Here is a 23,850-nt window from a genome sequence, read left to right on the forward strand (position 1 = left end):
CTAGCTGCACTATAAAGTAACAACTAAGTACCTTCATTGTTCAATCAGGAGATTATAATTTCATCTTCTCCACAAAGTAAAATCTAAGCAGGGTGGAGTAATCTACATTACACAGGAGACATGATTTGATCTCAGGTCTTCTAGAGTCAGGATTAGGATTAGATGACCTTGGAGAGTTCTTCCATCCCTGGCTTTGATGTTACTGTTTTAGGTCCCCATTTGGGGCTTTAGAGACTTGGCATAGGACCAGGTTTAGGGGTGGGGAGGTCTGGTCCAGGAAGACTTCCAGGAGGAGGTGGCATCTGAACTGGGTTTAGAAGGGTGGAGGATTGAGATAAGAGAAGGAGCAGAGAGGGGCCCAGAGACCCTCAGAGGCCGGGGGAGGGGGGAGGACTAGGCAAAGAGCAGCTCCAGGCGTTTTCAGGAGAATTCCTTTTAAAGGGAATTAAGAGGGAATTGCTTCCCAGGGTTCCTGGATCCTGGGGGGGGGGGGGGACGGTTCCTTTTCTTGGCTTGGCCTGTCTCTCTTTAGGATTAACATTCCTTAGGTCCCCAGCAGAGGTCAGGGGTCACCAAGGAGACCCTGAGGCCATTCTGGCTGCCCATGACCAGAAGATGCTGGACTTGCTGGGAAGCAGCTCAGGTGTGTGTGAGCCAGGCGCTGGGGCAGAGGCTGCACCCTCCAGAACGAAGGTGTCCCAGGTGCCCTCCTGCTCCAGGAGCCCCCCACCCACGGGTGCTCAGCCCTGGTGGCTTCCCTTTCTCTCTGCTCTTCCTCTCCTTCCCCTTCTCAGCGCTCTCCTTCCTTTTCCCTCTGGCTCTTTTCTCCCTCTTCCCCCTCCTCTCTCCCTCCCCTCCCCTCTTCCCCCTTCCTCTCCCCTTCCTTTTCCTTCTCTCTCTCTCCCCTTTCCTCCCTCTCCTTCTCTCCTCTCCCTCCCTGTCCCCTTCCTTCACTCTAACCCTCCCCTTCCCCTCTCTTCTCTCTCCTTCTCCTTCCTCCTCTTTTTTTACCCCCCTCTCTCTCCCTCTCGCCTTCCCCCTTTTCTCTTCCCCTTTCTCCCTCCCCCTCCACTCTCCTCTCTCCCTCTCCTTCTCCCCCGTTCCTTCCTCCCCTCCTCCTCCTCCGCCCTTTCCCTCCCCCTTCTCCTTTCCCACCCTCTGCGGCCTGCACTTTGCAGACGCTCCCTGACGAGTTGGCTGTCTCTGCCCTGCCACTGCCGCACCGTCGCCTTTGCCGACGCTCCCCGGCACGCCTGGGCTGAGCCAGTCTCTTCCCTCCCCCACGAGGGCTGCCGGGGGCCTCCCAGGCGGCATGGCAAAATGGCTGGTGTGTGCGGGGACTGGAGTGCCTGGCGGGGAGGGGGGAGACTTCCCGGAGCTGGAGCCCGAGGTTACCCAGGCGAGGGGGGCCTGCTATGAGGGACAGTTTGGGGGAACCTCCTCTGGGTTAGGCCCCCTGTGCGCCCCTCCCACACCCTCCTGGGCCCCAAGTCTTGATAGCTTTGGGCTTGAGGGGGGCAGCCTTTTTGGGGGGTCACGCCCCGGGGGCTCAGAGGATTAGTATAGCCCGTGGGATTGGTGCGTGAAGGAGACAGTCTGTTTTGGAGTCACTTCCCTGGGCCTTGGATGTTATATAGCATCCACTTTGGCATTGAGGGGGGCAGCCTGTTCCGGGGTCCCCCTTCTGGCTCCAGAGACTGATATAGCCCTAGTTTTGTGAGTAGGGGGGACAGTCAGGAAGTCCCCATTGGAGGTGAGGTGCAGTCAGTTTTGGGGTCCTTCCCCCATTTGGGGGCCCCCTTCCATTCCCTCCCTCCCCCTCCTGGGCCAGCTTCTCATGTCCCCCCATTCCAGGGGCAGTGACTCCCCACCTAGTTGTGTCCACTGAACCTCAGGATTTGGAAGCTTCCAGTTGGATGCCAGCAGCCTTCTAAGGGTGCTCTCCAATGTTTCATGCCTGGGGTTAGGGGGTCTTTCTGATCTTGGGGGGGGTACAAGAGATGTGCCCCGAGTGGGGTCAGAGGGCCTCCTCTCTTATAAAATAATATAAATTAATTATAAAAATTGATGCTTTATTAAAATATATTTTAACAATTGAATAAATAAATGAAAATTTAAAAAAAAAGGGGCTTGAGTCAGATAACCCCCAAGGTTTATTCCCTTTTTTTTTTTAAATCCTTATAATACTTCCAAGACAGACAAGAGGTAAGGGCCAGGCAGTGGGGGTTAAGTGACTTACCCAGGGCCACACAGCTAGGAAGAGTCTGGGATCACTCTATCCACTGAGCCACCTCAGTGCTTCCCAAGGGTTTCTTTTGAACCCTGATGCAGAGGATAAGCATTTGCAGGCTGTTAATAGTTGTAGTTCCTTTCCAGTGTTGAATGTACTGGATACTGCCATATGGGGACTTCTTTGAACCTCAGTTTCCATCACTGTAAAATGAGGAGGGTTGGGCCAGATGACCTCTGAGGCCCTTTCCAGTTCTCAGTCCTAGGATTCAGGATGTATCATTCCAGAATTTGAGAGGACCTTATAAGCTATCTTAAGATCATCTCTTTTTACAGAGGGAGAAAAAAAGGCACACAGGCTTGACTGGGGAGGAAGGGGAAATGATCTCTCTGGAGCTGAGTGTTTTGTTTTTTTCTTCTTTGCTTCCAGCAGCCAGCCCTGGGGCCTACCTGGCTCTGAACTGCTGGGCTAGGGGGTCCTTCCAGCCCTTCCTTCATCTAGCCATAATTGGATCTCGGGAGCCATGGCCCCTGGCAGAGAACGCCAGGCCCCAATGATGCAGATGATTCGGGGGTTGCCCCTTGCCTCCTCCCTTCTGTTGCTGCTTCTCTGCTGTCTATGGGTGCTGGGGGCAGGCCCCAACCTTGCCCTGGACCCAGACCTGCTGCTTGGACACTGGCAGGGTGAGAACTTGGTTTTCCTGTGGGCTGGGGAGGTCCCCCCCCCCCCCCCCCCCCAGTATTGCCTGTCCTACCTTGGTGTGAAGGGTCTGGGATATGAGCACTGAAAGAGGCCAAGAGATCTGGTCTCTAGGAGTGTGTCTATCACTTTTCTGGTTTGGGACTTTGGGGAAGTTAGTTGTCTCTGGTCTTCAGTTTTTTCTTCTGGGGTATTCTGTTCAATGCCACAAACAGTGGTGTCAGGCAGGCACTGGGCTGATGATGATAAAAACAACAGCTCCTGCCCTCCAGGAACTTATATTCTACTGGGGGGAACATATGAGTGTTTTTGAAAATAAATTTATTTTTGCATGTGTTAATAATCTGCCCTCCCTCCACTGAGTAACCACGGCAAGCAAACCCTCCTGAAACAAAATCATCATAGGCATGGAGAGTCCAGCCTTTACTGGACATGAAAATGAATGTCTTTCTCTGTATTTTTGCTTAAACCTTTACTTCCTGTCTTAGTATCAATTCTAAGAGAGAAGAGTGGCAAGGGTAAAGCAGTGGGGAATTAAGTGACTTGCCCAGGGTCACACAGCCAGATTTGAACCCCATCTTCAGGCTTGACTCTATCCCCAGAGCCACCAAGTTGTCCCTACCATGTTTTAACAATCACTGCTTTTTAGTACAGTGTGAGGTCTGGTATTGGTAAAGACTCACTTTTTTTCTTTATTACTCTTGAGATTTTTGAGCTCATATTTCTCCCTATAAGTTTTGTTGTTATAGGAGCTATATTATTATATTGACTTGGTGGTGCAGTGAATGAAGAATTGAATCTAGAGTCAGGAAGACCTGAGTTGAAATCCAGCTTTAGACACTTACTAGCTGTATGACCTTTAGCATGTCACTTATAACTTCTGTTTGCCTCAGTTTCCACACCTGTACAATGGGGTTAATGATAGTACCTCCTTCTGGGTTATTGGGAAGGTCACCTGAGATTCTGTTTCTAAAGCTCTTAGCCTAGTAGTTGGCATAAAGTGGACAGTATGTAAATACTAGCTATTATTATTATTTAGTTTTTTAGATCTACAAAGTATTCCCTTGGTTGTTTGGTATAGCAGTGATAAATAAATTAGATAGTTTTGTCATTTTTATAATACCTACTTGACCTGCCCATGTGCAATGAATACTTCTTCAGTTTTTTAGATATGTATTTCTGGAAAGAGTGATTTATTGGTTTCATATAGTTTCTGGGAGCATGCATTCTCAAATATTTTATAACTTCTGTAGTTACAATGAATGGAATTTCTCTTTCTAGTTCCTACTGTTGGGTTTTGTTGCTAACACATAGGAATGCTAATGATTTAAATGGACCCATTTTCTATGTCCTAAAATATTGCTGAATTAAATTGAAATTTTTTTTGTTGACCCTTTAGGGTTTTCTAAGTAAGTCATTATCTCATCAGTAAAAAGTGATAATTTTATTTCTTCTTTGCCTATGCTGATAACCTCCTGAATCTACATGGCACAGTGGATAGAATGCCAGTCCTGGGTTCAGGAAGTCTCACTTGAGTTCAAATCTGGCCTCAGACACTTAACTAGTTGTGTGACCCTGGGCAAATTATTTCACCCTGCTTGCCTCACTTTTCTCATCTGTCAAATGAGCTGGAGGAGGAGATGACCAACCGCTCCAGTGTCTTTGCCAAGAACACCCCAAATAGGGTCATGATGTGATTAAAAGGACTGAACAACAACAAAATTTCCAGTTTCTCCTTCTTGACTTAATGCAACGGCTAACATTTTTATTGTTCTGTTAAATAGTAATGGTGAGGATGGGCATTCTTACTTTACTCTAGATCTTATTCTCTGTTACATATCATTTTTATCACCTTTATTTTATTGACTTCCTGGTTTCCTTTAACTAAAATCCTACCTTTTCCTGGAAACCTTCCCTAACCCCTCTTAATTCCAGTGCCTTCCCTTTGTTGATTATTTCCTGTTTATCTTATATAGCTCTTGCTTTGTATATATTTGTTTGCCTGTTGTCTTCCCCATTAGATTGTAAGCTCCTAGAGATGTTTAATACTGATTGATTTTTGCTCCTGGTTTTAGATGGATATCATTTGCTAAATTAAAGAAATACTATGTATTGGCTCCAAAGCAGAAGAGTGGTAAGAGCTAGGCAATGTGGGTTAAGTGACTTGCCCAGGGTCACACAGCTGGGAAGAGGCCAGATTTGAACCTAAGACCTCCCATCTCTAGGCCTCACTCTCAATCTACTAAATTACCCAGCTGCCCCCGCTTTCTAGAATTTTTAATAGAGAAAGATGCTGGATTTTGTCAAAAGCTTCTTCAGCATTTGATTGATAATAATGTAGTTTTTATGATTTATATTATTAACATATTATGTTTGTAGTTTTATTTTAAACCTTTTAAAAGGGCTTTCAAAACCTTCTGCCTTAGTATCGATTCTAAGTATTTTAGTATCAATTCTAAGACAGAAGAGTGGCAAGGGCTAGGCAATCAGAATTAAGTGACTTGCCCAGCATCATGTAGCAAGGAACTGTAGGAGACCAAATTTGAACCCAGGACTTCCTATTTCCAGGTCTGACTCTCTATCCACTGATCCACCTAGCTGCCCTATTTATAGTTTTCCTTATGTTGAACCAGCCCTGCATTCCTGGTACACATCCAACATGTCAGTGTAAATTTCTTACATGTTGTTTCTCAATGCTAAAATTTTATTTAACATTTTTACATCAATGCTCATTAGAGATATTGGTCTATGTTGTTTTTTTCTTGTTTATCTCTCCCTGGTTTAGGTATCTATACCACATATGTATTATAGGAAGAGATTAGAAGGATACTTTTTTCCTTGTCATTGCAAACAATGTATATTTTTAAATGGAAATCATTTGTTCTTTGAAGATTTGATAGAATTCAATAGGTACTAGAGTAATTTTTGGTAATTAACTCATGGCTTGTTCAAATTATTTTTCTAATGCTGGTTATTTAGAGAGGCTATTGTTTCTTTCTTTTTTAATCTGAATATCTTCTAATTTTGTAAGTATTCATTCATTTCCTTTGTTATCAGATTTGTTATATATCCTTCCATTTCTTCTTAGTTATTAGTTTTGCTAGCATTTAATTGGGCAAAAGAATTTAAAATAATTTCTTTGATTTTTCTTCAGTCGCAAGGTCTCCTTTTTCATTTTTGATTTGAACACTGGTTTTCTCTCCTGTTCAGATTAGGTGTTTGTCTGTTACATAGAAAATTAAATACAAAATATATAACACTTAATTTTCATTCTCCTCCTTCTGGAAATGATGTGTTTCATAGAAAAGTTTTTTCTTTTCATTCATTTATCATGCCTTGTTTTTTGTGATGACAAGACAAAGGAAACAGTTGTTGCCTTTGGGAAGCATACATCCCATTGAATGGAAGGAAATAACATGTATGCAGAAAGAGGAATATAATATAAATAGAAAGTTTTACATATATACATGGAATTCAAGAAAAAGTATCTAGTTTTTATGAAAAAAGTTTAAAATAGATGATATATAAAAGTATAAATGTAAAAATATGAACTCAAAAATAAAATATAAATTATGAATAAAAGAAATATAGAAAGTATGAAATAAAATAAAATTATTAATTTTTATTATTATAAATTAAATTATAATTATAATTTATTTATAATATATTTATATACAATAAATAATATATAATTATATAGAATGTATATAATTATAAATTATTATTATAAATTAAATTATTAAAATTAAATAAATATGAAATTATAGATATATAGAAAATACAAAATTATAAATAATAACTCCTTTTTTCTTTTATGGTTTGCTTTCTTAAACCCTTCCCTTCTGACTTAGTCTCAATACTATGTACAGATTCCAAGGCAAAAGAGTGGTAAGGGCTAGGTAATTGGGGTTAAGTGACTTGCCCACAGTCACACAGCTAGGAAGTATCTGAGTCTAGATTTGAACTCAGGACCACCGTCTCTGGGCCAGGCTCTCTATCCACTGAGCCAGCTAGCTACCCCTTTTATATCTAATGCTGTTTTTTCAGGTGGATAACTGTGGAGTTGAATTAAACTCAAGATCCAGAGAAGCAAGATTGTGTAGGCTTCAGGCTTGGACGTCAGAGAATATTTGATCCATCTCCTTATTTTGTAGAAGAGGAAATTAGATAATAAACAGAAAAGACAGAATTTGAATTCAGACCCTTTTCTCACTGTGGGTCCCAGTTCATTCTACAATACTGTGTCTGGTTGTCACAAGGTCTATTTGAATCATGGATTTTATTAATGGCAAAACCCCTTGGCCTTCCCTCAGGGCCTCTTGACTTTTACTTTATACACAGTTCTAACAAGCCTAGAAATACAAGGTAGAGAAAAGCTAGAAAAGCTATTTTAAAAAGAACCAAGTTGGGTCCTAAGGATATAACCCGCCATCCTCACTCTTATTAATGCTGGTTGAGATTCATAGGAAGAGGTTAAATCACATGGGACAGTGTAAAATTATAATGCCACTTTTTATTTTTAAAAGTAGTTTTCTCTCTTTTTTTATTAAAAAAATTACCAAGGTTTCCCCCTGTATTCCTTCCCTTCCTAAGAGCCATCCCTTATAATGGGATTTATTTTAAAAGGAAAAAAAGAGAAAGAAGAGAAAAAAAAACTTTAAAAAAACCTGATCAATACATTGACAACCTGCCAACATATACCGTGTTCTATAGCTGTGGACCACAACCTCTGTAGATGAGTGGGGGAAGTACATTCTCATAGCTCTTCTTTGGGGTCCTGCTTGTTCTTTTAAAAAATATTTAGGGGGCAGCTAGGTGGCTCAGTGGATCGGGAGAGGGAGGTACTGGATTCAAATGTGACCTCAGACACTTTGTAGCTATGTGACCCTGGGCAAGTCACTTAACCCCATTACCTATCTCTTACCACTCTCCTGCCTTGGAATCACTATATAGTATTGAGTCTAAGACAAAAATGAAGGGTTTGACAATAAATAAAATTTTAAAAGTTTAATATTTTTACTTTTTTAAAAATAGATTTTAAAATTAATTTTTATTTAAAATGTTTATTTTTAAAAATTAATTTTACTTATTTAAAATATTAATCTGCCCTTCCCACTAGTTCTTCTCTAATTGAGGAAATAAAAAATAAATAAATTCCTCCCTAAAATAGTTACCTGGTTAAGCCAAACATTCCCAAATTAGTGCAAATATATATGTTCTTTTTCTGGCAGTTCTTTGGACTCATGCTTTATCGGTGCAGTGAAGAGAGTTCTAAAGTCCTGCAAATTTAAATTTTTAATTAAAACACTTTTAAATGTTATTAGATAAAAAAAGTTATTGGAAAAATTATTCTCCTTGTTCTATTCACTTCTCTCTGCATCAGTTCATAGAAGTTTTCCAGGTTTGCTCTGAAACTGTCTTTTGCCTTTTTTTTGTGGCACAATTTATCAATCAGTCAGTAAACATTTATGAAGTGTTGACTGTGTGCCGCTGTGCTGAATGCTGGGAACAAGACAAAAAAAGGCAAAAGATAGTCTTTGCCTTCAAAGAGTTGATAATCTAATGGGGGAGACTATCTGCAGGCAAATATATACAAAATAAGCTCTGAACAGGATAAATAGGAAAGAGTTAACAGACCTACTAGAATGAAGAAGGGATAGTGAAATAAGAGATGAGATTTTAGTTTATAATTTTGCCACATTCATTTTCTTTCTTTTTAAAAAGGAATTTCTATTAATATCTTTTGCTTTTACATTTAAAAAAATTTCCCCTTTTTCCTTCGAAAGAACCATAAAAAGAAATTTTTTTTCTTTATTTTATTCCAGTAACAAATTTACACATTCGACATGATTCATGTTGTCTCTCCTCCTGGAGTTGACGAGCAAATCCACTGGTTATACATATAGTATCACAAGTGATAAATCATGTTTTCTTTTGCAGGAGAAGAAAACAATCCATATATATATATATATGATAATACCTCCACAGCCACATATCTTCCACTTCTGAAAAGGAGTGGGCTGGGGGTATCTTTTCATATCTCCTTAAAAAATTCAAAAAATATTTATATTGCCAGTTATGTGGCCTAAATTTCTCCTCTTTCTTTCTTAAAAATGACAAACAAACAAACAAACAAAAAAACAACAACAAAAAATCTTCTTACCTTCTGCTTTAGAATTCATATGAAATATCAGTTCCAAGGTGGGAGACTGGTATAGGTATAAGAGACTTGTCCAGGGTCACACAGCTAGAAAATGTCTGAGGTCAGATTTGAACCCAAGTTCCTTTCATTTCTAGGCTTGGCTCTCCATCCACTGATATTTCCTAGCCCACTTCCAGAGAATTAACCCTTATAATAAAGAATATTAAAAAAGGAAAAGGAGGAAGAGAAAAAACAACCAGCAAAATTGATCAAAATATTGAGTAAATCTGATTGTAAATCAGTGTAGACTGATTCCCCCTCTGTGTACTAACTTTACAAAGAAGTGGGGAGAGGGACTCGTGAGGTCTCTTCTTTGGGGCCACTTGGTTCTCTGCAACTTTACAATATTGTTTTATTTTGATTTAATATAATCAAAATTATCCATTCTTTTATTCTGAGCACGGTCTTTCTAAACATTGAAATTATTGTAGCCATGATGAATATTGTTCTCTTGGCTCCATTTCTTCATGTTGCATCAAATCATGTAAATCTTTGTGTGCTTCTCCATATTTATCATATTCATCATTTCTGACAGCCCAGTCATATTCCATTATGTTTATGTACTACAATTTGTTTAGCCTTTTCCTTGTCAATAGGCTTCTACTTTTGTTTCTAGTTCTTGGCTACCACAAAGAAGGGTGACTATAAATATTTTATTTATATGGCTAATGTGGAGCCCTTTTTAACAGTGACTTCAGTGGGGATAGAGCTAGAAGTAGTATCTCTGGGTCAAAGGATATGGACATTTAGTCATTTTATTTGAATACTCCCAGCTTCCTTTCCTTTGAATGGTTGTACTGATTTGCAGCTCCACCAACAATGTACCAGAGCTGTTGTCTTTCTACAACAGCTCCAACGTTGATGATTTTCATCTTTTGTCCTCTTTGCCAGTTTTCTGATTGTGAGATGAAATCTCAGCTTTATAAAAAAATGTATTACTCTTATTATTACTGATTTGGGACATTTTTTCATATGGTTGTTAAGTTTCTTTTCTTTTGAGACTATCCATGTCCTTTGATTCCTTCTCTCGTGGAGTGGCTCTTGGTCTTAGCTATTTTTCATTAGTTGCCTGTGTATCTTAGGTACCAAATTCTTACCTGAGAAATTTGAGGCAAATGTTTTTTGCTTCTCTTCTCTTCAACTCATTAAGTTTATTGTGTTAGAAATTTTCAATTTCATACAATCAGGACAAATCTCTTTTTCTTGTTTGTATTCTTGTTTTCTCTTTGATCTCTGTCCCTTGTTTGCTTAAGAATACAGCAAGGAAAGGAATAGAATCTCTTTATTATCTCTTTTTTCTAATGGTTTGATCTTTAATATTCTGATTTGGTCTCCTTTTTGAATTTATCTTGGAATATGGTGTAAAATGTTGGGCTGAGCTTAATGCCCATCAGACTGTTTTCCAGTTTTCTCTGTTTGATAAGAATTACTATCCAGATGTTCTCACAAAATAGGAAATTCTTTTCAAAATAATTTGTTTTCCCACTTTATCAAACACTGGGTTACTTAGGAGGCTTATTTCTGATTTCACCCTGTCTAGTCTGTTTTGTTGATCGATCTTTTTTATTTTTTAACCAATACCAAATGATTTTGATGATTGCTGCGTTGGAATATTGTCTGAGTTCTAGAAGGAAGTACTTTCCCCTTCATACTTTTATTTTTCTCCTTTTCTAGATTTTTTGGTTCTTTCAAATGCATTTTGTTAATATTTATCTAGCTCCATAAAGAGACAATTTTTTTTCTTAAAGTCTATATTTTATTTTCCTTTTTTTAAACTACAAATACATTGTTATAGCAAACACTTCCCAATTAATCCACAAAGTAAGTTCATCCTCTAAGAAGCACCTTCTCTGAAAAGAGCTAGTCAGTTTTATTTTGTCTTTGTACGGGGTACCCTACTCAGGGCCAGGGGTGCAAGAAAGACAAAACCAGAGCCCACCCTCAAGGAGTTTACAATCTAATCTAAGGCAAAGAACTTCGTACAGACAAGATCTGACAAAGCAGACAAAAGGTAATCTGGTGCAGGGGTGGGAGTGGCAGCAGGGGGTCTTTGAGCAGAGGCTAGAGAAGCCACAGACTAGATTGGAAAAGGGAGGGCATTCCAGGCAGGGGGCCCCACCAGGACAAAGCCCCTGAGAGAGAAGATGGTGTGTGGGGGAGGTGTTAGACCTCTGAAGGATACCTCCCTCATCAATAACATGGGATGGGCAGGGCTGAGAGCTCTCAGGGGATGCTGAGGGTGGAGCCCAAGGAGTGAAGGCTTCTGCCCTGGCACAGTCAGTACCGGAGGCAGTGGGGGTTCAGTGACTTTTGCCAGGGATGGGAAAAGGGCTCTCCCTGGGCCAAGAGGTCAGCCTTGTTCTGCCTGAGCCAGGGACCAAACAGGTAAATCCCGACCTCAGGAAACATTTCCTCACATTGGTGAATAGCAGACAACTCCAGGACCCTGGGAGGCAGGACTGGTATAATCCTCATTGTACAGGTGGGGAAACTGAGGCAGGCAGATTAAGTGACTTGTTCAAGGTCACATAGCCAAGAAGCATCCAGGGCTGGATTTGAATAACGATGCTAGTATGGGTGCCTCATGGATCCTTATAACAACTCTGGGAGGTGGCTACTGTTGTCATCTCCATTTTACAGATGAGGAAACTGAGGCAGGCAGCGGTGAAGTGACTTATAGGGAATGGACCCGAGATTTCATTGATGCAGAGAGCCCCTGGGAGAGGAAATACCCTCCCTCAGTGCAGGTTGGCACCCTGTCCTCCACTTAGAGACTTAGAGCTGCCTGTGACCCAGGGTCACATAGCCAGGGTGTGGGAGCAGAACTCAGGCCCTTCTCTTTTCACTCCATCAGGCCACCTCTCTAACAGTGGGAGCTTCTGGGAGAGGGAGTGAGTTCCCCATCCTGGAAGTATTCAAGCAGAGGCTCATGGAGGGTTGGGGAGAGAGGCTTCCTGGTCAGGTGACTCTCTGAACATAGAGATTGTTGCCTTTTTTTTTTGGACACAAACATGTTCTCAAGGTTTGGAGGAAGAAATGAGGTTTACTGACACAATCTCTGATCATTGAGTCATTAGCCTGGTCTAGAAAGTGTGTCTAGAGGATTGGCCTGGAATCCATTCATTCATTCTTTTGTTCCTTTGTTTATTCAGTCTTTTATTCCATTGTTCATTCACTAGTTCATTCTTTCCTTTCCTTCATTTCTTTATTCATTCTTTTGTTCCTTTGTTCATTCCTTCTCAGTTGTTTATTCATTTGTTCACTCATTCATTCAACAAACACTAAAGCACTCTCTATAAGCAGAATTTGGCCAAGTTATCCTGGAGTTTGCACTTCTCTTCTCTACTTTCTGGCCTTTTGGTCGGCTGGGGCTTCATGTAAGCTGTAGGGGCTCCTCTGGCTGGTGTCCTGAGCTTCCCAGTGCTGGACCTTCTCCACCTCTCATCACCAGGCCTTTGCATTGCAGCCTTGAAGCCTTTCCTCTGGATTCCCCCTCCTTTCCAGGGCCTGCCCCTCCCCAGAAGGCTCTGTGTTTAAATGTCTGGGGGTCTGAGGCTCCGATCGTGACTCCATTTCGAGTTTTCGGCTTAGAGATCCTGGTGTGGATTTTGCCCTTTTCTCTTGGCTCACTTGACTTGAGGAAACTGAGGCAGCTGGGTTAGGTGACCTGTCCAGGGTCACAGGGCTAGGAGGTGCCTGGGGCCACTGGGGAAGAAGCATCTTCAGCCCCTTGAAGCTTAGGAATCAGAAAGACTTGAACCCAGGTCCTGCCTCAGACACTGAGCTATGTGACCTTGGGCAAGTCCCTGAGGCTCTGCTGGCCTCAGTTTCCTCACCTGTAAATTAAGGTAACAACAGCACCCTCTTGCTAGAGTTGTAGGATCTGGTGAGATCTCGCCAGGAAAGGGCTGTTGTCTGGGAAAGTTCTTTCTCATTTCCTGTGGCTATGGGGCAGGGTAGCGGCCCTGGGGAGCCGCTGGGGGCTGGCAGGGGCCCTCTGGGCCTTCCTTGACCCTCTGCCTCCTGTCCTGCCAGTGCACCGGCTGCTGACCTTCCCGCTGGGCCACACGGCCCTCCCGGCCCTGCTATTGAGCCTGCTCCTCTTCCCCACCCTGGGCTGGTACCAGGAGAGCCACCTTGGCACCCTGCGCTACGTGCACGCCTCAGCCCTGGGCACCGTGGCCACGGGGCTCCTCTACCTGCTCCTGGCTGGCCTCGGGGTGCCCGGGGCCCGCAGCGCGGGCTGCGGCTTCTCACCCATCCACCTGGCGTTGCTGGCAGCCCAGCATCGGAGCCGGACGCGGCTGCCTGGCGGGGTGGTCCCGCCCCTGCTGCTGCTGGCCCTCATGCACCTGGTGAGCTCCGAGCCCCCCTTCCTGCTGCAGCTCTGCGGCTTGCTCTCCGGCCTGGCCTGTATCTTTTGGGGGGGGGGGTCGGTCCCAGAGGGGGGAGGGGCCAAGGGAATGGAAGGACGGGAAGGGGCAGGCCAGAACTCGAGGGGAGGGGGCGGAGGCAGGAGGTCACGGGGGCTTCTGTCCAGAGCCTCGGAATGTAGGTCGGAGATGGTCCAGGCTGGGGCCCCGCGGCTTGGGCAGAGGTGGGAGACCTGGGGTTGGGGGGAAGGACTCGGGGCCTCCTGCTGAGTTTTCCCTTGACGGACCACCCCCCGGGGACGACGCAGACTCGGCCGGACTCTTCCGCAGGCTGGAGCTCTCGGAGCGCAGGCTGCAGACCCTGCAGAAAGCCAGAATGTGCCGGGCGCTGGAGGGGAGCTGCCTGCTCTGTTTCATCCCGGCCCCGGGCAGCCCCTTGGAGCTGCCCATCGTCCGTGCAGAAGCTGGCCCGAGGTGAGCCCCGGAGGGAGTGCCCTGGGAGGCGGGGCCTGGGGCGGAGGCGGGGCTTGGGAGGGCTCCCTGGTGCCCCCCAGTCACGGCCTCCCGCTCCCCCAGACACTCAGACCCCGGAGCTCTTGGGAATTTGATGCCCGGACTTTGGGCTTCATCTCCGGCCCCGGCCCTCCTGGCTCCTGGCTTGGGGCCCTTCCCGTTTGAGGCGTCCGTCTTTGAAGGGGTTCCCCCCGCGGAGACCCTGCTGTGGAGCCACGGAGACAGCGTGGACGATAACCTGCTTCAGGCCGCCATCCGCGCTTCCCTTCAGGACGAGCCGGCCCCGGGGGCCCCGGAGGAGCTGAGATTGCCCAAGTCCTCCGTGTCCTCTCTGAGGTAAGGCCGGGCTGGCGCTGGGCGGGCAGACTGGGGGCGGGGCTCGGGCGGGGCGGGGCCTCACCGGCCGCTCCTCTCCGCAGGCTCCAGCAGCTGGAGCGCATGGGCTTCTCCACGGAGCAGGCCGTGGTGGCGCTCGCGGCAACGGGCCGCGTGGAAGGGGCCGTCTCGCTCCTGGTCGAGGGGCAGGTGGGCGACGCGGCCCAGGTGACCTCCGCGGGCCGGGAGGAGCCCGCCGTGCAGTAAGGAGGGCCCCTCTCCCCGGGCTCAGCTCCGGGCCCGGTCAGTCCCCAGCCCCACCCACGGCACGGACAGACACACAGATGGACACGCGCCCCCCGAATAAAGTCCGTTCATCTTTAAGAGAAGTGGGTGCGGGTGCTTGGTTGCCGGGAGCGGAGTCGCTGGGCGGGCTCCCTTCCAGCCGCAGGGGGCGCTGTGGGTCCCGATTTCAGGGGGCGGGGCATAGCCTCGTTGTGGCCTCTCCGACCTTGCGAGCTCATTTTACAGGTGAGGGAATGCCGGGAGCCCAGGGCTTCAGACTTTCCCTCCGGCCTTCTTTCTAGGCACCACCCTGCCGGGGGAGGCCAGCCAGGGCCCAGTTCTCTTCTGGAAGCGCTTTTCACCGAGGGTGGGGGGTGGAGGCAGGGCCCGTGTGCCCTGGGCCTCAGAGGCACCCTTAGTGCCAGGACCCAGCGTATGGGGGCCCTGAGCAGCTCTCTGCTTTGTAAACCGGAAGAGCCCCCCTGCGCCCCAGGGGCTCTGCTGGGGCCCCCACCTCCTGTCAGAGGACTGGCTGGTACTTGACCTTGGTTTGGGGGGAACCTAGCACCACAAGTACCAAGTGGGGGGCTGAGAGGCGGGTCAGGGCTTGTTCTGGGGGGGGGAAGGCCTGAGCTTGCTCACTCCCGGGGCTGGCCTCAGATGAGCCCCCACCCCCACCCTGTGTGACATGGCTCCCCAAGGAGCACCCCAGAAGAGGGGAAAGGAGCTGGGGTGGGCTGCCGGAGTGAGGGTGGGCAAGCGGGGAGGGCATCAGCTCTAACTCCCTTCTGCTGCGTCCAGCTCTCGAGAGTGGCCTCTCGGCGAAGGCCCAGGAAGCTGGCCCTCCGGCCTTGGGAGGCTCACGTTCAGTCTGTGTCCTGGGCACGGCCCCACTCAGATAACTGGGGGCTCGAACCTGGGGGCCCCGGCTGGGGGACGAGAGCCCAGAAGTCCGAGGTGGGGAGGGCCCCCGGCGACCACGCTGACCGGCCTCAGTCCTTCCGGTCCTCACTCCCCTGGGCCAGGAGACGGGAGACGATCCGGTAGGTGGTGGGTCCTCCTGCCCGTTTGCCCCGAGGGAAGCCGGGGGCCCCGATGTTGGGGGGCGCTGCCCCGGAGCCCAGGTCCGGTTCTGCCAGAGGAAGGCAAGAGAAACAGGGTTACTGTGGCCCGATCCGGGGCCAGCGCTCGGTCTCCCCGTGTCCCTCTGAGGACCAGCTGGAGGAAATGCTGGGGGAGGTCCGGGCCAGAGGCTCTGCCATCTCGGTGCAATTCAGCGGCCGCTGCTGCCCGGGCTCTCAGGCCCGCCATCGGTAAGCTCCGCTGTGGCGGCCAGAGCGCTTCTAGAAACCGTCCGAGTCCGAGGGCCCGAGCCCCGATCCCGAGGCAGAGCAGTGCCCTCCCCGTTGTGGAGCGGGAAAACTGAAGCTGGAAGGGCGCCACCCCGCGTGCTGCCCTGCCTCTGCCCTGGCTTGGACTTTGTTTTTGTTGGAGACTTGGGGAGACCCCCCGCCCTCCCCCCGACAGGGAAGGCCCTGAGGGAGCCAGAGAAGAGAGCACTCAAGGGGGCGACTGCCGGCTTGTTCTGTCCGGCCCAAGAGAGACCAGCATGAGGAGGGAGATAGAGGCCAGGCTGGTGACCAAACGGGCTGCCCCGGGAGGTACTGAGGTCCCCATCATTGGGGGGTCTTCAAGCAAAAATGGGGGATGTCACCCATCTGGGCAGGAGCTGGGGGGCCTGGGGGCCTTCGACGCTTTCTGGGTCTGAGACTCTGTGACTAGTGGGTGTCTGGGGTCTTAGGCGAGCGCCCCTGCATGCCCACGTCTGGGGGGTGATTCCTTGCCAGCTCCCCTCCTTCCGGGGCACAGACTCAGCCACTCACCTGGCACCAGACTGGCACTCTGAATGTACCCCCTCTCGGGGGCCTTCCAGAGCTTGTGCTTGGGCTCCTTCGTCAAGGACACGCTAGGTGGGCAGGGGGTCTGCTGAGTGAATGGGCGAGCCCCCTGCCCGCCCCACGGGGTGCAGGCTAGGGGGCCTCCATTTCAGGACCCCGGACGGGCTGCTGGGGACTTGGAGGCCTGGGAGGACCCTGCTGTCTGGTCCCAGCAGAGCCTTTACTAAGCTCAGGGGTGAAGACCTTTATCCTGAGGGAGTGAGAGAAGGCCGGGCCTGCCCATGAGCTGGGGAAGCCTGGCCAAGAGACCACCCCTGGGCCTAGGACTCCTTCCCTGTAAAACCAGGGGTTGGGCTGGAGGCCTCTGGGGCTTTTCCAGGGACAAACCCCCAATCCTGTGAGCAAGTTTGCCATAGTTTGACCTCCTAGCCTCAGTTTCCTCACTTGTCAAATGGGAAAAATATCTTCACTTTTAAGTTAGGAAGGGGCCTTAGACCAGGGGTATCAGAGCCAGAGGGGCCTTAGAATAGGGGTGTCAGGGCCAGAGGGGCCTTAGAATAGGGGTGTCAGGGCCAAAGCAGCCTTAGAATGGGGGTGTCAGGGCTGGAGGGGGCCTTAGACCAGGGGTTTCAGGGCCAGAGCGGCCTTAGAATGGGGGTGTCCGGGCCAGAGGAGCCTTAGAATGGGGAACATCAGGGCTAGCAGGACCTTAGAATAGGGGTGTCAGGGCCAGAGTCTGACCCACTGGCAGCTGGCCCTCCCAGGCCTTCCCATCCAATCCCAGATGCCTCAGGCCTCCTTCCCTTTGGGCAGCCAGAGAAGGATTTATCGGACCCTGAGCTGCTCCCCCATCACTGGGGCTGTGGGTAGGGAGGCGCTGGGGAAGGCCTCTTGCCCCTCGGATCAGATTCCGTAGAGATCAGACTTGGAGGGGAGGCAGCCACCAAGGGCCCCCACCCTGGGACAGTCACACCGAGGCCCGGTCAGCCCGAGGGAGGGTAAGAGACTGCAAAGGGTCCTGGGAAACTGGCCAGGACAGAGGGAGGATTTGCACATGTGTCCCGAGGTGATTTGTGGACTCTCCTGGGAGGCTCCCCCTTAGGTCTCAGAATCTGAGGGAGGCAGGAAGCTGGGCCCAGGCACGGGGGAGGCCCCCAGCTGGCCTGAGGGGCTCCGGCTGGGAAATCTGATTCCCTCCGTGAGGAGAGAATTCAAACTATTCAGGGAAAATTCCTCACATCTCCAGGGTGAGGGTTTGATCATCTGCCTCCAAGGGCAAAAGGGCCAGCTTCTATTTCCTCTTTTGAACTTCGTGAATGCTGAGGCTACATTCCCTGCTCTAGAGCCCTCCCAGCTCTGCCCTCTGCTCCTCTGGGTCCCCTGCGCTCTGCAGCAGGCTCTCCCGTGGGGCAGCGCCTCTCTGGCCCTCTCCTTGGCCCTCCCCGTGCCCCCTGGGCCCCTGGGTTGGGGCAGCTGCAACTTGGTTACCTGGCCAGATGATGGCTTCCAGCAGGGTGACCCGTCTGGCCAGGAGCTCCAGCTGAGCCTGCTGCTGCTGTAGGAAGGTTTGTAAGCTAATGGCCTAATGGGAGATCGAGAAGAGCAGAGTGCGAATTCATCCTCCCTCTGGCCTCAGCAGGGGTGGGGAGAGGAGGTTGGGAGGCCCGGGAGAAGCAGGATGGCCCTGGCACTGGGGTGGGCGGATGGGCACTGGCAGACGACAGAAGATGCTTGTGCTTTGTTTGGCTGAGAGAGTCCTGTCTCTGCCCCTAATGATGCCACCTTGGGACAAGCGGTCCCCTGTTTGAGCCTCGTCTTCCCCCTGCCCTGCCCAGCCGTGCGGGAAGCCCTGATAGATGTGGAGGCACTTTGGAGCCATGAGGCTGAGCACGTGTGGGACGGAGGGTAATGGAGAGGGTCCTGCTTACGGTCTGCATCGACCGCAGACAGATGGTGAACCTGTGGCCCACGGAGGTCCCCAAAGCCGGCATTTAGCCCAGAGCCCTGTGGAGCAGCAGCAAGAGGCCTTTAACAGATCTGAGCTCACCTCCTCCCTAAGCCCCTGCTCACTGGAGCTCTTGCTTTTCTACCCACAAGGCCCTGCAGCCCCAGGACCTGGCTCTGTCCCTCCCAAGGCCCTGCAGCCCCAGGACCTGGCTCTGTCCCTCACCCACGAGGCCCTGCAGCCCCAGGACCTGGCTCTGTCCCTCACCCACGAGGCCCTGCAGCCCCAGGACCTGGCTCTGTCCCTCCCAAGGCCCTGCAGCCCCAGGACCTGGCTCTGTCCCTCACCCACGAGGCCCTGCAGCCCCAGGACCTGGCTCTGTCCCTCCCCTACAAGGCCCTGCAGCCCCAGGACCTGGCTCTGTCCCTCACCCACGAGGCCCTGCAGCCCCAGGACCTGGCTCTGTCCCTCACCCACGAGGCCCTGCAGCCCCAGGACCTGGCTCTGTCCCTCCCAAGGCTCTGCAGCCCCAGGACCTGGCTCTGTCCCTCACCCACAAGGCTCTGCAGCCCCAGGACCTGGCTCTGTCCCTCCCAAGGCTCTGCAGCCCCAGGACCTGGCTCTGTCCCTCCCAAGGCTCTGCAGCCCCAGGACCTGGCTCTGTCCCTCACCCACAAGGCTCTGCAGCCCCAGGACCTGGCTCTGTCCCTCCCAAGGCTCTGCAGCCCCAGGACCTGGCTCTGTCCCTCACCCACAAGGCCCTGCAGCCCCAGGACCTGGCTCTGTCCCTCCCAAGGCCCTGCAGCCCCAGGACCTGGCTCTGTCCCTCCCCTACGAGGCCCTGCAGCCCCAGGACCTGGCTCTGTCCCTCACCTACGAGGCCCTGCAGCCCCAGGACCTGGCTCTGTCCCTCACCTACGAGGCCCTGCAGCCCCAGGACCTGGCTCTGTCCCTCCCAAGGCTCTGCAGCCCCAGGACCTGGCTCTGTCCCTCACCCACGAGGCCCTGCAGCCCCAGGACCTGCCTCTGTCCCTCCCAAGGCTCTGCAGCCCCAGGACCTGGCTCTGTCCCTCCCCTACAAGGCCCTGCAGCCCCAGGACCTGGCTCTGTCCCTCACCCACGAGGCCCTGCAGCCCCAGGACCTGGCTCTGTCCCTCACCTACGAGGCCCTGCAGCCCCAGGACCTGGCTCTGTCCCTCACCCACGAGGCCCTGCAGCCCCAGGACCTGGCTCTGTCCCTCACCCACAAGGCCCTGCAGCCCCAGGACCTGGCTCTGTCCCTCACCCACGAGGCCCTGCAGCCCCAGGACCTGGCTCTGTCCCTCACCTACGAGGCCCTGCAGCCCCAGGACCTGGCTCTGTCCCTCACCCACGAGGCCCTGCAGCCCCAGGACCTGGCTCTGTCCCTCACCTACGAGGCCCTGCAGCCCCAGGACCTGGCTCTGTCCCTCACCCACAAGGCCCTGCAGCCCCAGGACCCGGCTCTCACACACACAAGAACCTAGAGTGGTGGCCTCTGGTTCCGTCACTTGCCCAGCTCCCGACTCCGGGATCCAGCCCCATTATCTTCTCGGCCCTTCAGCCCAAGGGTCGCAGGCTGGGGTGAGGGGTCGGGCCAGCTTCCCAGGACTGCAGGGGCGGGAGAGCTCCGGCCTGTGACGGGGAGGTGCCCCAGGCCCCTGGATGCCGCCCGGGCAGTGTCCCCTGGCTGCCGGCGATCAGCTCCCTGACCACAGGCTGGGCCCTCGGGCCAGGGGGACCCGGGCAGCCCTCTCTCTCTCCGTGTGCCCTGCACTGGGCAGGCCGTTTGTCAGGCTGTCTGTCTCTACTCACCATAGAGCCCAATCATTGTTTCCAAGATTAAAACCCTTTCTGCTAAAATCTTCAAAGCTTCGCGTAGTTGGTGCAAACCCTCCCCCTGTGGAGGAAAGAGACAGATACAGCCGTGAAGGGGGTCCCCAGGCGCGGGGAGGGGTTGGCATTCCAGGCTAGGGAGGGGGTTGGAGATGGGGGAGGGGGAGAGACTGGCAAAGCCGGACCCCCCACCCCCCAGCCAAGGCCATGCACCCTGGCAGGCTCCCTCAGCATTCTGCCACAGCCCAGGGACTGATGCACAGATGGGTGGGCAGAGGGACCCGGGCAGGGCCGTGGGAGGGGACAGAGGGGCACCCCACCCCCAGATCACACACACAGATTCTAATGGGGGGTCCAGTTGTACTGGGGATGCATTGGCAAAAGACTGGCATGCCATCGGGTGGAAAGAGGGGTTCGCCAGGAGCAGTGCAGGGGCCAGAGCGAAGGGACAGACTCGGGCTGGAAAAAGTCCCTTCTGACAAGGAGAACCACCCTAAAGCGGGGCAGACCTCAGATCCGGCCCCTCCCTACAAAGGAGGATTCCCCAGGCTTCTGCCTGCCACAGGGGTGGCCTGAAAACCTCCAGGCTGCTTTGTCCAGTCACCTGGCTAGATTTGAACCCGGGGCTCAAACACTAGAGCTGGAAGGGACCTCTGTAAAACGGCGAGGGAGGGCTGGGCTCTAAAAGGATGATTCTATGGTTGTTCAGGTGAGGAAAGGGATTCAGGCAGAAGTGATTGCCTATGGTCCCTCACCCAGCTAATACGCGAGAGAAGTGGGACTTGAACCCAGATCCTCCTCAGAGCTAGAGTTCTTTACAATACTTTGGTGTTGGGTGGTGGAGGAGGGAGAGCAATCATTTATTTTATTTCATTTCAAAAACCCTTTTCTTCCATCTTAGAATCAATACTGTGTGAGCGATAAGGGCTAGGCAATGGGGGTCAAGTGACTTGCCCAGGAGCACACAGCCAGGAGGTGTCTGAGTCCAGATCCGAACCCAAGATCTGCCATCCCGAGACCTGGCACTCTATCCACTCAGCCACTCAGCTGCCTGCGGAGCTGGCATTTATTAAGCAGCCACGTGCCTGGCGGGTGCTAAGTGCTCTACAAATATTATTTGATTCTCACAAGGACAAAAAGGGAGCCTCCAGGGCAGGCCTTGGCCTTGGTTTCCTCCTTTGTCAAATGAAGGGGCAGGACTGGCCTAGGTCCTAGGTCTCCGCCTCCATGCAAGGCAAGCCTTGGCCACCAGATGTCACTGTTGGGCTGTTTGGTGGTTGCTTAGAAAACCAGGACCGTGCCAGTCCCTCTGAACATTTTTTGCACTTCTTCCCTGATGGCTAAGGTGCCAGATAAGTCTACAGGTCTGATTCCATTGGCCTTCTGCTCTTGGTTCCTGATTGCTGTGTCTTTCTAGGAAGAAGGACAGTGCTCCCTTTCCCTTCTTGCCTCAGAGAAAGACCCGAGTTCACATCCTGTTTCAGATAGCTGTGTGACCCTGGGCCAGTCACTTCCCCCCTGGGCTTTAGAATTCTCATTTCTACAATTGGGTTGGATTCAGTGGCTTCTAAGAGCCCTTCCAGCTCTAAACCTCTGAACCTGGGCTCTTTAGTGACTGTCCCCATAAGGGTATGGAGTCCAGAGGGATCTTTAAGGGTCACTACAATGCTGGGGACAAACCGCACCATATGACCCTTCCTCATCTATATCAGGGTGAAATATGTCACCAGTCAATAGTGAGGTAAGATCAGGACTCGGAGGAGTTCCTCAAAGAGTAGCTTCAGGGGGCCTGGGGATGGGGAATTAGCTGTAAGGCCTTCCTTTGTCTTGGCAATGGTTGGGGCACCCAAAAAGCTGCCTCCCTTGGGAAACAGGAGGTAGTAGTAGATGGTAGCGGTGGGGTCAAATGAAAAGGGACCAACTAAAGCATCAAAGGGATTATTTTCCTTAAGAATTCAGGCCTTGGGGGCAGCAAATGATGGGGGTCCTGGGTTCCAATCTGGTCTCAGATGCTTCCTGGCTGTGAGACCTTGGACAAGTCACTTAACTTCCATTACCTAGCCCTTACTGCTTGTCTGCCTTGGAACCAAGACACAATATTGCTTCTAAGATGGAAGATAAGAGTTTAAAAGAAAAAAGAATTCAGGCCTTTATCCTAAATGGCCCGCCTTGACAAAGCACCATCATCTACTACTTGGTCCCGATTGACTTCCAAGGCAGACATGCTAGTCTTGGAGTCAGGGTACTTGGAGTCCTGGGTCCACTTATTAGCTATGTAACCTCGGGCAAGTCCCTTTCTTTCCTTTCACCTCGGTTTCTTCACCTGTGAAATAGGTATGATAATCCTCAAACTACCTTCCAGATCCTTGTAGGGAGAGTGATTTGGAAACCTTAAAATTCCCAGAGATGAGGATAATTGTTCCTCCCAGGACCCCTCCCCACAAACTCCATGCACCCCTGTCATGCCTCCCATTTCCATTAGCCTTCCTAGGGAACAGCAGGCTGGGCACAGGCAGGGGCACAAGGGGCATGCAGGCAGGTAGACAGGCATGGGGCAGGGTCCCTGGTACCTATCAGGCAAGTTGGGGAGGGGATGATAGGGAGATGAAAGTAGGTGGTGAGGGCTTTGGGAAGGGGAGAGAGATTTCCATTTGTGGGAAATCGAGTCTAGGAGAAGAAGCCATGGTTTAATATGAGATGAATCTGAGACTTGGATCTATCATTAATTCACTGAGTGATGGGGGCAATTTGTTCCCCTCTCTTGCTCACTGTGACCTCCTCCTTTGTAACCTGGGGTTCATCCTCTCAGAGCCAGCAGGAGGATCAAAAAACAAGATGGAGATGGAGGCTCTCCGAGAAACTAAAGCTCATTACTAGTAGTATTATTAAGAGAGTTCAGTATCATTTGGTAACAATTACTTACAACTTTTAGGAAATAATTACAATAACTCATCCTAGAGACACTGCAGAATAGTGGAGGGAGCTGGCTTCATGGTCAGAAAGATCTTGAGTTTGATTCCTACCTCAGACATTTATTAGCCGTGTGACCCTGGGAAAGTCACCCTAACTTTCTAGGACCCAATCTTCTCATCTGTAAAGCCAGGGGGTTGATCTAGATGTCCCTCAGTTCCCTAGTGGTTCTAAATTCATGATCTTATCATTCTAGGGAGGATTATTACTCATTAAAATATAAATAGAATAATCAAACTTAGAGGCAGCATAGAATGTTGGCTAGAGAGCTCTCTAGCCTCAGAGGCAGAAGAAAGCCTTGAGTTCTAGTCCTACCTCTGTTTCATACTGGCTATATGAATATATATATATATATATACATATATATATATATGTAACAAATAACTCTTAAGACTTAAATTGCTAAGTAGGTACTAACTTGCATCAATGAAGGGAATTTTCTATACCAATGCAATCTGTAGCTTTGGTACAAAAAAGACTATTACTAGTATTAACTACAAGAGAAAGAGCACTTGGCTTGGGTGTTGGCCCTAGGACAAGCCTACCGGAGGCTTAGAGGCACGGGA

General features: G+C 50.1%; 2 protein-coding genes across 13 annotated transcripts in view; one reads left to right on the forward strand and one right to left on the reverse strand.

Annotated features, from left to right (window-relative positions):
* Nucleotides 1-525: 525 nt before the first annotated feature.
* RHBDD3 (rhomboid domain containing 3) lies at nt 526-20,343 on the forward strand. Of its 8 annotated transcripts, none has more exons than XM_056821540.1 (6): nt 526-643; nt 2,660-2,913; nt 13,167-13,544; nt 13,813-13,978; nt 14,081-14,353; nt 18,613-20,343. In XM_056821540.1, exons 2-6 carry the CDS (start codon nt 2,754-2,756, stop codon nt 20,117-20,119), a joined length of 2,484 nt encoding a protein of 827 aa, XP_056677518.1. In that variant the 5' UTR covers nt 526-643; nt 2,660-2,753; the 3' UTR covers nt 20,120-20,343. The 8 variants fall into 8 exon arrangements, with proteins under 8 accessions (XP_056677518.1, XP_056677519.1, XP_056677520.1 ...); XM_056821541.1 differs by having other exon boundaries at nt 590-643; nt 2,663-2,913; XM_056821542.1 differs by lacking the exon at nt 526-643 and adding an exon at nt 1,077-1,327 and having other exon boundaries at nt 13,167-13,486.
* The window catches only part of EMID1 (EMI domain containing 1), a 29,531-nt gene continuing 20,372 nt past the window's right edge, over nt 14,692-23,850 (reverse strand). For 2 of the 5 annotated variants that reach the window (XM_056821546.1, XM_056821545.1), the window contains one exon: nt 14,692-15,749. In XM_056821546.1, coding sequence (XP_056677524.1) covers nt 15,138-15,749 — 612 coding nt within the window. In that variant the 3' untranslated portion in view covers nt 14,692-15,137. Of the gene's footprint in view, nt 15,750-18,003; nt 18,098-20,293; nt 20,379-23,850 lie in introns of those variants that run through there. The other 3 variants (XM_056821547.1, XM_056821548.1, XM_056821549.1) reach the window with 3 other exon arrangements.

This window comes from Monodelphis domestica, chromosome 3 (genome assembly GCF_027887165.1).
Source record: "Monodelphis domestica isolate mMonDom1 chromosome 3, mMonDom1.pri, whole genome shotgun sequence".
Classification (NCBI taxonomy): domain Eukaryota; kingdom Metazoa; phylum Chordata; class Mammalia; order Didelphimorphia; family Didelphidae; genus Monodelphis; species Monodelphis domestica.

Excerpts from the sequence above, each read along its gene's own strand:
- RHBDD3 (XM_056821540.1), top strand. The coding sequence starts at position 2,754 with ATGGCCCCTGGCAGAGAACGCCAGGCCCCAATGATGCAGATGATTCGG. Across the intron at positions 13,979-14,080 it reads CGTGCAGAAGCTGGCCCGAG|ACACTCAGACCCCGGAGCTC; the intron begins GTGAGCCCCGGA and ends CCGCTCCCCCAG. Across the intron at positions 14,354-18,612 it reads TCCTCCGTGTCCTCTCTGAG|GCCCTGCAGCCCCAGGACCT; the intron begins GTAAGGCCGGGC and ends TCTACCCACAAG.